This window comes from Rattus norvegicus, chromosome 1, assembly GCF_036323735.1.
Source record: "Rattus norvegicus strain BN/NHsdMcwi chromosome 1, GRCr8, whole genome shotgun sequence".
In the NCBI taxonomy this organism is placed as follows: domain Eukaryota; kingdom Metazoa; phylum Chordata; class Mammalia; order Rodentia; family Muridae; genus Rattus; species Rattus norvegicus.
Window position 1 is genome coordinate 162,676,100 of NC_086019.1, and position 14,608 is coordinate 162,690,707.

The 14,608-nt window shown below is 42.7% G+C and overlaps 1 protein-coding gene across 5 annotated transcripts in view; it reads right to left on the minus strand.

Moving 5' to 3' along the window:
- Uvrag (UV radiation resistance associated) overlaps window positions 1-14,608 on the minus strand; it is a 257,835-nt gene that overhangs the window by 79,586 nt on the left and 163,641 nt on the right. Inside the window, exon 13 of one of the 5 annotated variants that reach the window (XM_039113255.2) lies at window positions 5,402-9,956. The exons of the other annotated variants lie outside the window; for them this stretch is intronic. Within the exon in view, the coding sequence (XP_038969183.1) occupies window positions 9,920-9,956 (37 nt within the window). The 3' untranslated portion in view covers window positions 5,402-9,919. Of the gene's footprint in view, window positions 1-5,401; window positions 9,957-14,608 lie in introns of those variants that run through there. 5 annotated transcript variants of the gene reach the window in all.

A 14,608-nucleotide genomic window follows, 5' to 3' on the forward strand; every position in this document is an offset into this window, starting at 1 on the left:
ACTAGACTCTCCACACTATGAACATGGGAGCCATCATTTACAGTAATGGGAGTTACTAACAAGCATCATGGGAAGAATTAATTCTTTTTCTAAGTCTTTTTAAAAGGTTCCTATTAATATGAGTAGCACTCAACATTCTAGGCATTATTAACACCAGTCTTGGCTCAAAAGGAAATATGGAGACCAGCTACTATAAATTTAAAACCAATCCAGAAGCTAAAAGGCATATGAAAATGTATGAGTTATGAGCAAAACTAGCCACCCACATCAACCCTGCACTCACAGTGAAAGGAAGGAGAAGCTAGGCCCAAGAAACACAGAGTCTAGCCTCAAGGAAGCTTTTTAAAAAATAAAGACAATGTTGCAGAGAAATAGAAAATCTGAAGAGGTTAGTACAAACATTACCCACAACACTGTGAGTGATCCTGTGGAAGAGCAGAGAGGGCCAAGGAGCAATCTGCTTAAATACTGCCATAGAGGCAGTTAGTGTTTGTACAATGTATATGTTTTATAGTAGCAGGAGTGATCAGTGAGAGAACGTGTGTAGATTTATCTGTATTGTTAAATTGTTCTTTGAAATAGTTGAACTAAATACAAATTTTATTATCAAAGGACTGTTCTCTCGTCCATGCTCACAAAATTAGAGACACTCTGAATTTTGCTAGTTCCTTGGACATAAAACAATGTTTCCTGGTTTAAAAAACAAATAGGTTTATTTGTGTCTGTGTGTGAGTGTGGGGGGTGCATATGTGCCACAGTGAACATGTAGGGTGGGTTCTCATCATGTAAGGGATAGGGATCCAATTTAGATGGCTGAATCTGGATGGTGGCAAGTGCCATCTTGCTGGACCTCTCCTGGTTTTAATTTGCATTTTCCTGGTTACTAGTATGGTCATTTTCTTATATTATTGGACACTGAAGGCTTGTTCTGTTATAATACCTTCTTAAACACCACATCATCCACATTCTATTGGGGTGTTTGCTCTTATTACTTATACACAAATGAGAAAAAAAATGTTCTGGAACCAAGAGGATGGTTTAGTGAGCTAAGCATTTGCCTTAAGTATAAGGACTTGAGCTCGAATGGTCTGAACCCATGTGAAGTCAGGTGCAGTGCCATCTGTAATCCCAGTGCTCCTACAAGGATGTGATGGGAGGTAGAGACAAGAGAATCCCTAGAAGCTTGTGGCCAGCCAGCCTGGGGTACCCTGCAAGGAACAGTAAATGCCTTTCTCAGATGAGGTGGAAGGGGAAGACCTGTGTCTCAAGTTGTCCTCTGACCACCATACTTGTGCTGTGGCCTATGTACACCGACAGACAGACAGACAGACAGACAGACAGACAGACAGACAGACAGATCATCATCAACTGGTTGGTCTGTGGGCTTTAATATATTTTGTACTGATCTATGGCTTGCTTTTTCATTCTGTTTTGTTTATAAGCAAGCTGCTTTTTTTGTAAATGAAATCAAACTTATGGAATCTTTTTCATAGTATGGACTATTTCTATGGTTTACTTAAAAATGTGAAGCCAAGGAGTTTTTAATTCTACAAACCTTAAACTCATTTTTACTGTAATGAAACAGGACCAATAAGTTCTCCTAGCAGGGAACACGACCGTGACTATCATGTGGAGTGACTGAGCACACAGACATGGCCAACTACTGAGGACCTGGACAGATCCCGCTGCAAGGATTCTCTACTGTTCACACTTCTCAGAGGCCAGCTTCAGATTTTTAGATGAGTAAGCCACAGCTAGACGGATAAAGCAAGCATTCAGCTGTCTCAGGGAGTGAAGGAGGAAAGCATGAGTTCTCATGAAATTACAGTATTTATCCTTTAAAAGCCAGTATGAGCACTTAGGGGCTGGAGGAAGCCTGGGCTACATGGCAGAGATGAGGGCAGCCTGGACTTCATGGCACAAACTTATCTCAAGAAAAGAAAAAAATCAGAACTACCACCACCACCACAATTCAAATATAGCTCTCTCTAATAGGTACAAGTGGGAGCAACAGTATGTTTAAATGAAGTTATGTTTATTATAACCAGTGTGATCCAGAATAAATACATATTCATAGTGTTTTGACAAAATTATTAACTATTCAAGCTTTCTTTGAAGGGAACTGAATTTTTGCTTCAAGATTAAATTATAAATGAGTGAGCTCAAATGCATCACTTACAAGGTAGGCAGCGCATGACGGGCAAGGCAAACCAGGCAGCAGATGTTCTGTGCCAGTAGACCTGCCCTTTGGTGGCATCCAGCTTTTGCCTGGTTCTAATCTGTCACATACACATGGGCTCACGTATCTAGGGATCACGGTCACTAGCGTGCTATTGCTCGTTCTTTCCAGTGGATGTTGACCATCGGCCACTTCTGACTGAGAGTGGCGGTTTCCAGACTCAAGTGCTGCTACATGGTGCAGCTGATGTGCTAAATTGAGATGTCTGTCTGCTCAGTGGCTCATGGGCAGGAACACTCAGCACAGACACATCCTGGACAAAATAACTCTCACGCAGACAGGCCACCTCTAGAATGGTGCACACTGCTTAGGACTGTGCACTTTTCTTTCTGTCGTTTGAGGGAAAGTAAAACTGCAGAGCCTGAGCCAGCAGACAAAGGGACACAGCTGTAGGCTTTCTGGGACTACCTCACACAGCATGTACTGCAGACACTGGCTCCTTAGTGTCCTCACCTCCCTACTCCGCTAACCAAAACCATCCTGTGCCTAAGAACGAATGGAAACAATAGTGTCTTTTAATAAAACATCAAGAACGTCTTGGATAATCCTTGCCAGAGTCCACAGCACCTACGCTGTCTTGTGATAATATGAAAGACTGCAAAGCCAGCCCATGGAGTACCTCACTGCTTTTCTGGGGCCACCTGTGACAAACATGATGTCATTCGTTCTAATAATGTAACACGATTTCACTTATACCACAGCCCGCCAGTCACTAAATACATTATCCCCCCCACTCCATCTCCCTTCTGGGAATTTCTGAACTTCTACCATGATTTGAATATATTGCAAGCCAGAAGAGCAGGAGTTCAGGTTGGGGCTGTGTATCGTCGTCATCTGGTTTTCCTTCTTGTCCCACTGTCCCATTACATTACTGAATTTTAATTTAGTTGGATGCAGAAAACCAAGATGACAAAACACTGGAGAAGACTTCCTCATGCAGATAATAACGTCAGCACTGCTAAGGCACACTTCATTAAAAGTGACACACACAATATACTTCCAAGCATCAGCAATGAAACAGCCGCACCATTCCTTCTGACTCATTCTCCACATTTCCCTCTCAGCGCAGCACCAGATCCTCACAAGGTGTTCATTTCCTGTCTCACCCAGCAACCACCTTCTGCATTTTTATTGTGTTGATCTCTCCTGCCTGTAATTCCATGGGGATTCCTCATTTTAAAACATTCTTTGCTCTCACTTCCAAGGACTCAGCAGAGCTGCTGAGGCCTGGAATTACAGCACGCAGCAAAGTCGACAGCTTGCTGAGGTCCCAAGGGGCTCCAGGAAATAACCATTGTCCTGGCGAGAGCATCTAGAGTTAAGACTAGAGACCACAGCGTGGAGGGTCAGGTTACCTAATAGCATTTGCAAAACTGAACATCCCTTTATTCTACTAACTTAGGTAAAACAACCTGATTTTTTGAACATCAATACAAGGATCTTGGCATGAAATTGACTTAGCTTAATAACCTAGAAAAAAATATTTCAGACAAGGGTAAAATAAAACAAGTAAGGCTAGGCATAGTGGTATAAAAAGTGGAGGCAGGAGAATCGCAAGTTTGCGACTAGCCCGGGATATGTGGTGAGACCCCACACTTCAAAAACAACAAAGAGTAATACACACTTGAACAACTGACCTGAGTGCTTGCTAAAATTCAATGCACATACACCAAAGTGCTTCATTTTGGAGATATGGAAGGAGAAAGCTGCTCCTGGACAGCAAAAACTGGAGAATGCCAAATGGTGGGAGTGTAAGAAGCACCTTCCAGAGAGAGGAAGGGCTTCTGCTTATGTGCAAGCTACGATTTTGATTCTGGACATGGTTAGGGAAGGTATTAAAGGCCAGGTCATAGGCCAGGATGGACAATGAGTAACAAGGTCAAAAGTAGTATGCAGTATCTGGAAGCAGGGGAAACCAGGTTGTGAGTCAGAGTAAACTGGGGATTGACTAGACAGCTAGCAGGGACCAGCTGGAACCATGCAGTCTAAACACATTCGTCTTAAGAATAAACCCTCAGCTCTCTCCAGCGGAGGCTTCTGTGATATAACACTCACTGGACTTGTTTCCTGATCCTAAATACAGTGTGACTGGCTGCATCAGGTTTCTACTGCCTTGATTTCCCTGCTGAGGCGTACCGTGCCTCAAGCTGTGAGCTGAGATCAGCCCTTCCTCCATTAAGTCACTTCTGTCTGAATACTTTATCATGGAAAGAAACAAAGTCAACTAGTGGGCAGAAGTGGAGAGTTTTTGCAGAAAGGAATGTAGGGATCTTTTAAGATGCTGTTGACAGGAACAATGCTGAGGTGGGTGACAGAACTGAGGAGAGAGCTCCACACGAGAGCTCTGGGGCTTGCATTCACTCTTTTACCTCATATTCTAACAGTGAAATCCCGGGCACTCACCACACATATGAATAAAGTAACTCTATCTGTTCAACAACATGATTTCAGAAAACCAAATCTATTTGTTCGTTTGTCCATCCATCCATCCATCCATCCATCCATCCATCCATCCATCCATCCACGTCAGCATTGGTAGCTAAGAGGCAGGCTGAGGGAACAGAGAAACAAAGACACTCACAGCTACTCTGCTGCTAAAGGAGAAAGAAAGCTTCAGTGATTCCCCAGACCTGCCTTGGAATCTGCAAGAAAAGGAAAAGATTCAAGACTCAGGGGCCTGTGTGGTAAGCCCCTTTACACACCGAGTCAGTCACAAAGCAAGGTGCTAGCTCACGAAGTAAAGACATCTCTCCACCTGCCGTCATGAGAACCAGGTCCACAAGAATGACTATAAACTTGGCTCATCTGAGTTTGGACACATCACAATGTCTCTGTTACTAGAAATTTAATTTCCCAAAGAAATCAGACTCAGTCAGATAAAGGGGGAATTTCTGAGATTTTGGTCATAGACATCCAAAAGGAATAAACTTAAGTATGAAAAAAAATTGAAGAAATGTGACGAACAGTATCATATTTCCCAGATTCCAACAAGCCCACCAGGAAAATCCCAGCTGCCCATCTTTTAGAGATCTGCAAAGTCTTTCTGTACAAGAGCCAGGAAGTTTCAAAAGTATCTGCCAGTTATATCACCCCATTTCTCCATCTGAAAATAAAACAAAGAAAAAAACCTATCCTTAAAAGGTGAAAAAAATATTTATCAGACATCTTTGAGGGCTTGAAAATCCTCTACTCTGGCCTGTGGGGCCCAGCCCAGCCAGAGACATCCCAGTCTCTGTCCCAAGTATGTCTGTCATCCTCCAGACAGCGAAAGCAGCAAAGCAATCAACAATCCATTTTCTTTCAAAACCACTTTGAGAATCTGCATGCTCGTCTTCACTGAGGGAAGCAAGATACACGCTGTAGCTGGACTTCCATGACCAGCCCTTCCAGTTTGGTGGTGAAGTCTTACAGGGACCTGCGGCCAAGACCTCAGAGTTTTCCCTTATGCTGCGCAGTGGACAGCCTGATGTGAGCAAGACAGAGCCCCAGAACTATGCTTCTAACTGGTCAGACAGACGAAAGCATGATTCCCCTTCTTGCAACCTGCATGATGAGTTCTGACCTCTGTTACGTCACACGCAACAGCCTGCAGAGGCACACAACCACACAGGGCAGTGGCTGAGAGAATCCCAGGCCTCTGGTGCATTAACTACAATCTGTCCAGTGAGTCATTCATCTCTTATTTTCCACCTCCCATGAAGGCCTCATTCCATTTAATGCTCCGGAAAGGTTCATACCAAACCAAAAACTCAGGAGAGAAGCAAACCGTGTCTAACCTGCTCTCTGTTTCTTGGATAGAATAACTATCAACTGACAGGTTGACTCAATCATAAGCATAATCAATAAATTTATCTCTACTTATATATTTCTACTTCATGCTATTCCAAAAAGGAACTGAAGGATTTCTAGAATTTCATAAAATCAGCCTGAATGTTTAATAGTTCCCCAAATGTAAAACATTGATTCTGAAATGCACCGTTAATGCCAGGATGACGGCATACTACAACATACTAATAATTACAAGATGCACTTCACCTTCACTGATGTTAAAACGTCAAAATACATACATTTAGTCAGCAAGACACATGGGTTTCAGAAAAAAGGCAAAGCGGTAGAAAACAAAATGATTTATTCTTGACAAACTAAAGCTGTAAACAGTCAGCCGAAGCCCAGGCAGCCGGCACGCACTCTTGAACTGCTCATATATTCAGCCGACTTCGCAAATTATAAAGTTGATCTAAAGAATACTTAACATTCTAAGAGACAGCCCTTTTTCTAGCTTCTAAAACAATTTCCCATATAACTCACATCTAAAGTCAGATTATTATGTAGCAACCTGATGACCTGGAGGGACATTTACTCCTGAAAACATGGAACACAAGAGGCTGAGGGGTAGAGGAGGCCACCTTCAGGGAGTGAGGACTGTGAGGTGGCTTTGCATGTAGACCTGCCCACTGCTAAACCCAGACCAGAAGCTGACCCAGGACCCTGCAGGACAGAACCAACTCCCACACTGTTCTCTGACCTTCGCATGTATATCATGGCATGCAGGCTTGTGTGTTAGGTGTAACTTCCCACACACGCAGGCTACACAGACATGCGCTTGTGCACAAACATACATACATACATACATACATACATACATACATACATACATACATACATAAATGTAGAAAAATTAAGATCTGAAGGTACTCTTTTCCCCAGTACTTGTCTGGCCGTGGCCGTCTCTCCTGTTTAATACCATGCAGAGTCCTTTCATCTCTTACAGGTGACATTTTTCATCACTAACTGAACAATGTCAGAGAAAACAGTGGAGATGATCACTCTAAGGGCCTGATCCTCTAGAAACGTAAAAAAAACAAAACAAAACTGGGAAATAGTCAAAGGTTTCCATCAGCCAACTGAGCATCGCCATCAGGTCAAGAAGGAAACGTGAGGAGAGCTCCAGTGCCCTGGATCTGATCTCTCCAGTTCAGCTCAGTGCCTGGAGACAGCAGCCTGCGCTCCCAGTGTGAACTTGTGGTTGCTTCTTAAGGGAGCAAGCAGATCTCATCCTACAAAAGCCTAACCATTGCAACTTGTCTAGTGGCTGCCTGTAGGATGAAGACCCTATGAGAACTCAGTGCTGGAGAGCAGTTAACACTGGTCAAGTTGTGAGGCAAGCAAACTGTGCACTGCCACTTGGGAAAAAAACCTGGGTGACTTTCCGGGCATGTGATGCATCGGAGTGTCGCGGTGTGCTGGAGGCCCAGTGCACAAGTGGCAACTGCTGTATAAGATGAAATATGTGAGGACATAAAGTTCTTCTGTGTCCCAGACTGGCCGCAAACTCTGCTTAGCCAATGATGAGCCTGAACTTCTGATACTCTGACCTGTGCCTTCTGGACTGAGGGTCTTCAAAAGCAAAACAAAGACTCTAACAGGGTCAAAATGAAAAAGAGGAGGCCAAAGAGATGCCTTGGTGAATAAGGGCACATGCTCACAAGCCTGACAACCTGAGTTCCATCCCTGGGACCCCAACCTCCCAAGATAAAAGGAAAGAATTGAAATATTTTTAAAAAATGTCCTTTGGGGGGTTGGGGATTTAGCTCAGTGATAGAGTACTTTCCTAGCAAGTGCAAGGCCCTGGGTTCGGTCCCCAGCTCCGAAAAAAAGAAAAAAGAAAAAAAAATGTCCTTTTGGGTTCTGGAGAGATGGCTCAGTGGTTAAGAGCACTGGCTGCTCTTCCAGAGGTCCTGAGTTCAACTCTTAGCACCCACATGAAAGCTTGAAACTCTCTGTAACTTCAGTCCAAGGGGACCAGACACGGTCTTCTGGCCTCCCCCACTACTGCATGTACATGCTACACAGACATAAAGATTTTTTAAAAATTAAAATTTCCTTTGATGTTCATATGCATGCCATGGCATTTGCCCCAGTGCCCACAAAAATAAATGTCATTAAAAACTGGAAAGATATTCTGGATAGATAATAACTAAAAGAGAACTAAGAGTTATTGAATTAAGGACAAAAAAAATGATCTCTGAGTAAAATAATGTTCTAAGTGAGGAGGCAGGTCATTATATACTAGTAAGAGTGAACCCACAGAGGTGAATACACCTGGATACATGCAGTGTACTGCACAATCCAAGACGCATGAAGCAAGGACAATAAATACATGCAGTGTACTAAATACATGCAGTGTACTAAATACATGCAGTGTACTAAATACATGCAGTGTACTAAATACATGCAGTGTACTAAATACATGCAGTGTACTAAATACATGCAGTGTACTGCAACAATCCAAACCCATGAAGCAACGACATCGGAACTGAGAAGAGATGAAGACAGTCGTACTTTAAAGGTTTCAGTAACGTCCAGGGCATCCAGACACAAGGTGACTGACTAATCATACAGTGGCTGGGAGGACACTGTTGCAATCAGACTCAACAGATGCTCGCTGACCTTCGCATGTACACCACATGCACACGTGTGCACACACACACATGGAAGTAAGGCATTTGAAAGCATGCTCTTCTTCAAAACATGTGAGGTATTCTCCAAAATAGCTCACAAAATAAATATCAATTTAAGAACTTATAGAAATAGCTGGTTGCAATGGGATGAAACAGTTATGGAAGGAAAACTGAAAAATTCTAAAATAGATACATAAAGCCATATGGCATGTTTTAATCAATGAGCTAGTGAAAAAAATCACAGGGAAATCAGAAAATACAGAGACAAATGAAACAAAACACAGAATTCAAAAATAGATGTGGAAATTTATAGATGCCAATACTGTCATTAAAATATCTCAATGTAACTTTATATCATATAAACTGGAAAAAGATGAGAAAACAACAATAATACACCTAACAAATAAGGATATTATAAAGACTGCAGTTTACAAAGTTAAGTAAACAAAATCAATAAAATCAGTGAAGCTAACAGATATTTCTTTAAAAAATCTGACTACATTGACAAACCTTTAAGCTATGGCAAATCAGTAAAACCAGATACAAAGATACACCAGATACCGGAGGCAGAGACGTGACAGAAAGACTGATTACCAGCAAACAGTATGAGGACTTAATTGCAGCAGCAAGCCAGACCACCTGGATGGTCCAGGCCGACACCTAGAAACACAGCTGAGCGATGCAGAAACACTGGGGCAGCAGCAGGACGAGAAAAAACATCTGGGACCTCTAGACGTCTCTAAACAAAAGTCCCAGGCTAGATGCTTCGTTGGTGAATTCAAACACATATTAAAGAAAGGGTTAACAGGATCCCTTAAACTCCCCTAAAGGCTTGACCATGAGTGAGGATCAATCCCTTTCTCATTAGGAGGTCAGGCTGCCCTGGTCCTAAAGCCAGACAGACATAACAAATAGAAAACGACAGCCTTACAAGTACAGGTATAAAAACCGTCAATAAAATTCAGCGCTGTGAATCCTGTGAATAGGATTCTAGACTATGCCAAATGGGGTTTACACCACGGGGAGAACAGAAAGCATGCAGCCCCTCGATCATTCCACTTGATGAGATCTACTGTCCCTTCATTGCAGAGACACTGGGAGAACAAAGAACTTTCTGAGCACAGCAGAGACCCTCCTGAAGTGGCAGAGTCCTCCAGGGCACAGGGCCAGGAGCTTTCTCTGAGCTTGAAGAGACAGACGCCCTCTCTCTCCCCGTTACTCAGTGATGTGCTGGATGTTCAAGCAGCAGTGATTCACTAAGACAACCAAGAAAAAGCAAAACACATCCAGGTCAGAAGGAATTCAAACTTTTTCTGCTCAAGACAACATGGACCAATATACAGAAAATTCAAACACTCTGTGAGAGAAACAAGAATAAAATGTACAGAAATTGGACCAAGGGCATGCAAGACTTGTATATTGAAAAGTATAAAACATTGCCAAGAGGAACAGAAAAGGACCTAAACAAAAACAAGCTGTTACTAATAATTATCAACAAGATGCCAATACTTATTAATTAGTTGGCAATATAATCACCTTCAAAATCATTCAGAGTTGGCAAACCTGATCCTTCAATTCCTAAGGAATTGCAAAGGACCCCAAATAGTCAAAACAGTACTGCAAAGGAACAAATTTAGAGTTCCTTCCCTTCAAAATTGCAAACATTATTATGGCTCTGGCTTTAAAGCATACACATAGACCACTGGAAGAGAAATAAGAGTCTAGAAATAATCCATGACCAATTAATTTTTTGCAACAAGGATGCCAGGGCCATTCAAGGGAGAAAGAAGAGCCTTTTAACAGACTGTAAATAATAAAAAACTAATAATTTAAAATGGAACAAATAGCTACCTTTAAGATTAAAATTAGAACTGACAGTGGTGGTGCACACCTTTGATCCTGGTGCTTGGGAGGCAGAGGCAGGGGGATCTCTGCATTCAAGGCCAGCCTTGCCTACAGACCAAGTTCCAGGATAGCCAGAGCTACACAGAAAAATCCTGTCCAAGAAAACAAAACAAAACAAACCAATAGCAAAGAAAATGACAAAGCCAGTAAGGGGAGCATATGGATAAACCTTTGACCTTGGACTGAGCAGTGGGTTTTAGATGTGACAATTAAAGCACCAAACAACAGAAACACTCAACTTTATCAGAATTAAAGACATTTTATGCACCAGGAGCACCAAGGAGGCTACGAAGGAACTCTTTTAATTGCTTCTTCCTCTTTACCCATCGATGTGAAATTTCCATGCTAACATTACAGGGATGGTTAAACGAGCACTGCCTAATTATGGAGAGATGGGCTTAAGAGCTGATTATCAGACATGTGTCCTTACACCCCCAAGAAAGAGGACACTGCACACTATGGCTAGGGGTTTCACTCAGAAAGAAGAGCAAACAATCAGAATGTTGGGGTATGAAAACACCAAAATGTAAGCCCAATTCAATAGTATTGGCAGGTGGAACCTCTTCTTGAAGGAGGTTGGTGGGGTCATAAGGACTCTGTTGTCATGAATGGATTAAAGATATGGCAAAAGGACTTGACAGGAGGAATTTAATTTTCACACGCTTTCCATCCCTCCTCCTCCATGAGAACATAGCTTCCTCCTAACTAGAAGAGGCAGCAATAGGGATGGAACCGGCCTCAGTGAACAGAGAAAAGGTCAGGACCATGACCTGAGCTTCCCAACCTCTGCAGCTGGGAAGAAATGAAATGAAAAATGGAAAAAAGGTCTTGTTTATAAATCTCCCACTACACCACACACACACACACACACACACACACACACACACACACACGCACGCACGCACGCACCTACTGCTATAATAGCACAGACTATGGGGTCTGTTTAGACAGACAAAGATTGTCATATCAAAAGATGGAGGTGAACCCTGGCTCCAAAAGTAGGATGTGATTGGTCCCTTCAGTGACTCCTTAGCAGGTAGGAACTGACAATTGGGGCCCACTGGAAGCCCCTCTGCTCTGACAACACACCATGGCATATAATAGTTTTTATTTTTTTACTTTAAATTGTAACAACGCACAGAATGAGAGAAAATGCTTGCAAACTACTTGCCTGATAAGGGTCTACTTTCCAGAATACATAAATAAGTTTTACAACCTAACAAGAATAAACTACCCAATTAGAAAATGCTCAATAGATAAGAAGAGACATTTCACCAAATAAAATATACAAATGGTCCCTAAGCATAAGAAAAAAAATAGTGAAAAAAAGCACCATTCAGTAAGGGAACAGCAAAGCAAGCCCACAGAGGGTACACTTCACATCTGGGAGTGTGGACGGGAAGGGCTGCTGTGGACAGCCACTGGGGCTTCCTCCCAGAGTTAAGCAGACTTACTGTATGACTCAGCAACTTCACAGAGGTGAAGGAAAGAACCAAAAATGGGCGTTCAAACAACCATGAGTAAACATTCAAAGCGACAGTACTCATGAGAGCCACAGGGAGAAATGACCCAGACGTCCATCAAGAGGTGAAGGAAGAAACAAGATGTGGTGGTGCACACACTTGCTGGAAAGTTATTAGGCCATAAAAATGAATGACGTTCAGCTCCGCTTCGGCATGGACACATTGAAAACATTATGCAAACCGAAAGAAGCCAGGAAGAAAAAGGTCACATATTGTATGGTTCCACTTATATAAAATATCCAAAATAGGAGAATTCATAGAGACAGAAACAGATTGATGGTTGCCAGGGACTGAGGAGGAGCAGGGGTTGGGGAGTAGCTGTTTAATGGGTGCAGGCTTTGCTTTGGGCTTCAGAACTGTAGGCGTGCTAGCTGCACAACACTGAGAGTGGACTAAATGCCGCCGAGCACTTAAAATCTTCAATTTTGTGTTACATAAATTTCAAATGGATTTTTAAAAAAATCCAAGAAGAAAACCACCTCATGTTCCCTTTGTCAAATATATTACAGGCTCTCACTCAACTTCTTATGGTTTTAAACTGAAAAGCATACTTGGGCTCCAATCAATCACAGCTCTGGAAAAGGTACTGAGCTAACTTATTCACATGCTCCTTAGCTGAAAGCCTTTCTTCCTCCAGACATACAATCATCCCTTAATATCTGAGGAAGAATGAGTCCCACCCTCTTTCATGGATGCCAGAACCCATGGTTCTCAAATCTCTTCTAAATGTCATGGTGTGTGCACATGGCCGATACACATTTATGGTATGCTTTAACGTGTCTTTACGTTGCTGCTGATCCTAGTACCTGATGACTGCCACAAGACCCAGCCACTGCACTGGTAGGGATACACACAACAGAACAGGGCGGCTACTCAAGACACCTGTAAGTGACTAGTCATGGAAACACTATTTATTAGAGTTAAATAACTGATGATGATGTGGGGGTTGGAGAGATGGCCTAGCAGTTAAGGGCATATACTGATTCTGCAGAGGTCCTGACTTCGGTCCCCAGTACCTACATCGAGCAGCTCAAGGCTGCCTGCAACACCAGCTCTAGTATATCTGATGACTTCTTTTGACCTCCTGTATATACAACACCCCCTCCACATACATATACACCAAATTAAGAATTTTAAAAAAAAATCTTTACAAGTTTTACTGTACTGTTAGAGTATAACTATACACGTTCAGTATGGATACAACTGCCCCTTGGCGCTTGTAATCGAGTGCTGGCTAGTCCACTGATGCAGAATTCATAAGTACAGGTGGAACACATGGATACTGGGGGCTGACCAAGCTGCTGGGATCCCTCCTCTCTGCACAGCTCACTTTACCTCTGAAGGCAGTGATGCTAAACTGCTTCCAAGCTCCCAGAATACATGGCAACATCTAACTTCTCATGCCATGGAAGAAACAAGATTTCCTAAGTAGGACAGTGGTTCTCAACCACATTATACATCAGAACCACTAAAGAGGCTTTAAATATTACTCAGATCACTGATGGAGTCAGGGTCTCTGTGGAGAGGGTCAGGAATCTAGGAGTCAAAAACTCAGATTTTGGGGCTGGGGATTTAGCTCAGTGGTAGAGCACTTACCTAGGAAGCACAAGGCTCTGGGTTCGGTCCCCAGCTCCGAAAAAAAAAAAAAAAAAAAAAAAAAAAAAAAACCTCGGATTTTAAGGCTCTCAAGATGACTTTAATGTGAAGCCAGGATTGAGAATAATTCATCTAGAATATTCCAAATCCTCATTCTTTGTGTGGCCACTGGTGCCTTATCTTACTCCTGCACCCACTCCCCTTTTCAGTAATGACCCACCTCCCGGGTGCTGAGGCTGCTGGGATTATAGGTCACACACCAGCCATACCCTGGTGCTTTCTAAATGTGTCTTTCCAGAAATTAAGGCACTTGGTTAGAATTTCCAAAGTATTAGTTTAAAGTTGTCTGCATGGTCTCCTCACTTTCTGATGCCTGTATGTGCATGTGTGGCATTTCTCCTTTTTTCATTCCTCAGTCTGTTAGTCTATTGTCGTTTTTCTTTCTAAATTTCCCTTTACAGGGCCTTGTACACTGGTCAGTTGTTTCAAAGACCAGGACTTCTGCCTGTCCTCCGCTGCCACTCCACTGCACTGCCATGTGGCTATCCTGTGGCACCCCACTGTGCAGAGCCCTGGCTGGTCCCCACTCTGACTTCACTATTTCCTTCCATTGATTTTCCAAGTTCTGCTCACTGTTCTTTGGCTGTGTCTCTTTGAGACTTAGAAAAGTTACTTTCCAACACCTTGTACTTAGAGTGTAAAGTTTCCTGAGTCCAGATACAGCTATGTCCACAAGCTCTGAGTGCTACATTCTCCCTATACTCAGTTTCGGTTGCTTACTTTCTTCATGGTATCTTCTTTGAGCTGTAGGCTATCTCAAGTTTATTACAGCGCTGAGGATCTGAACAAAGCCTCACGTTCTTCACACTGCACAGTTTGTTTGT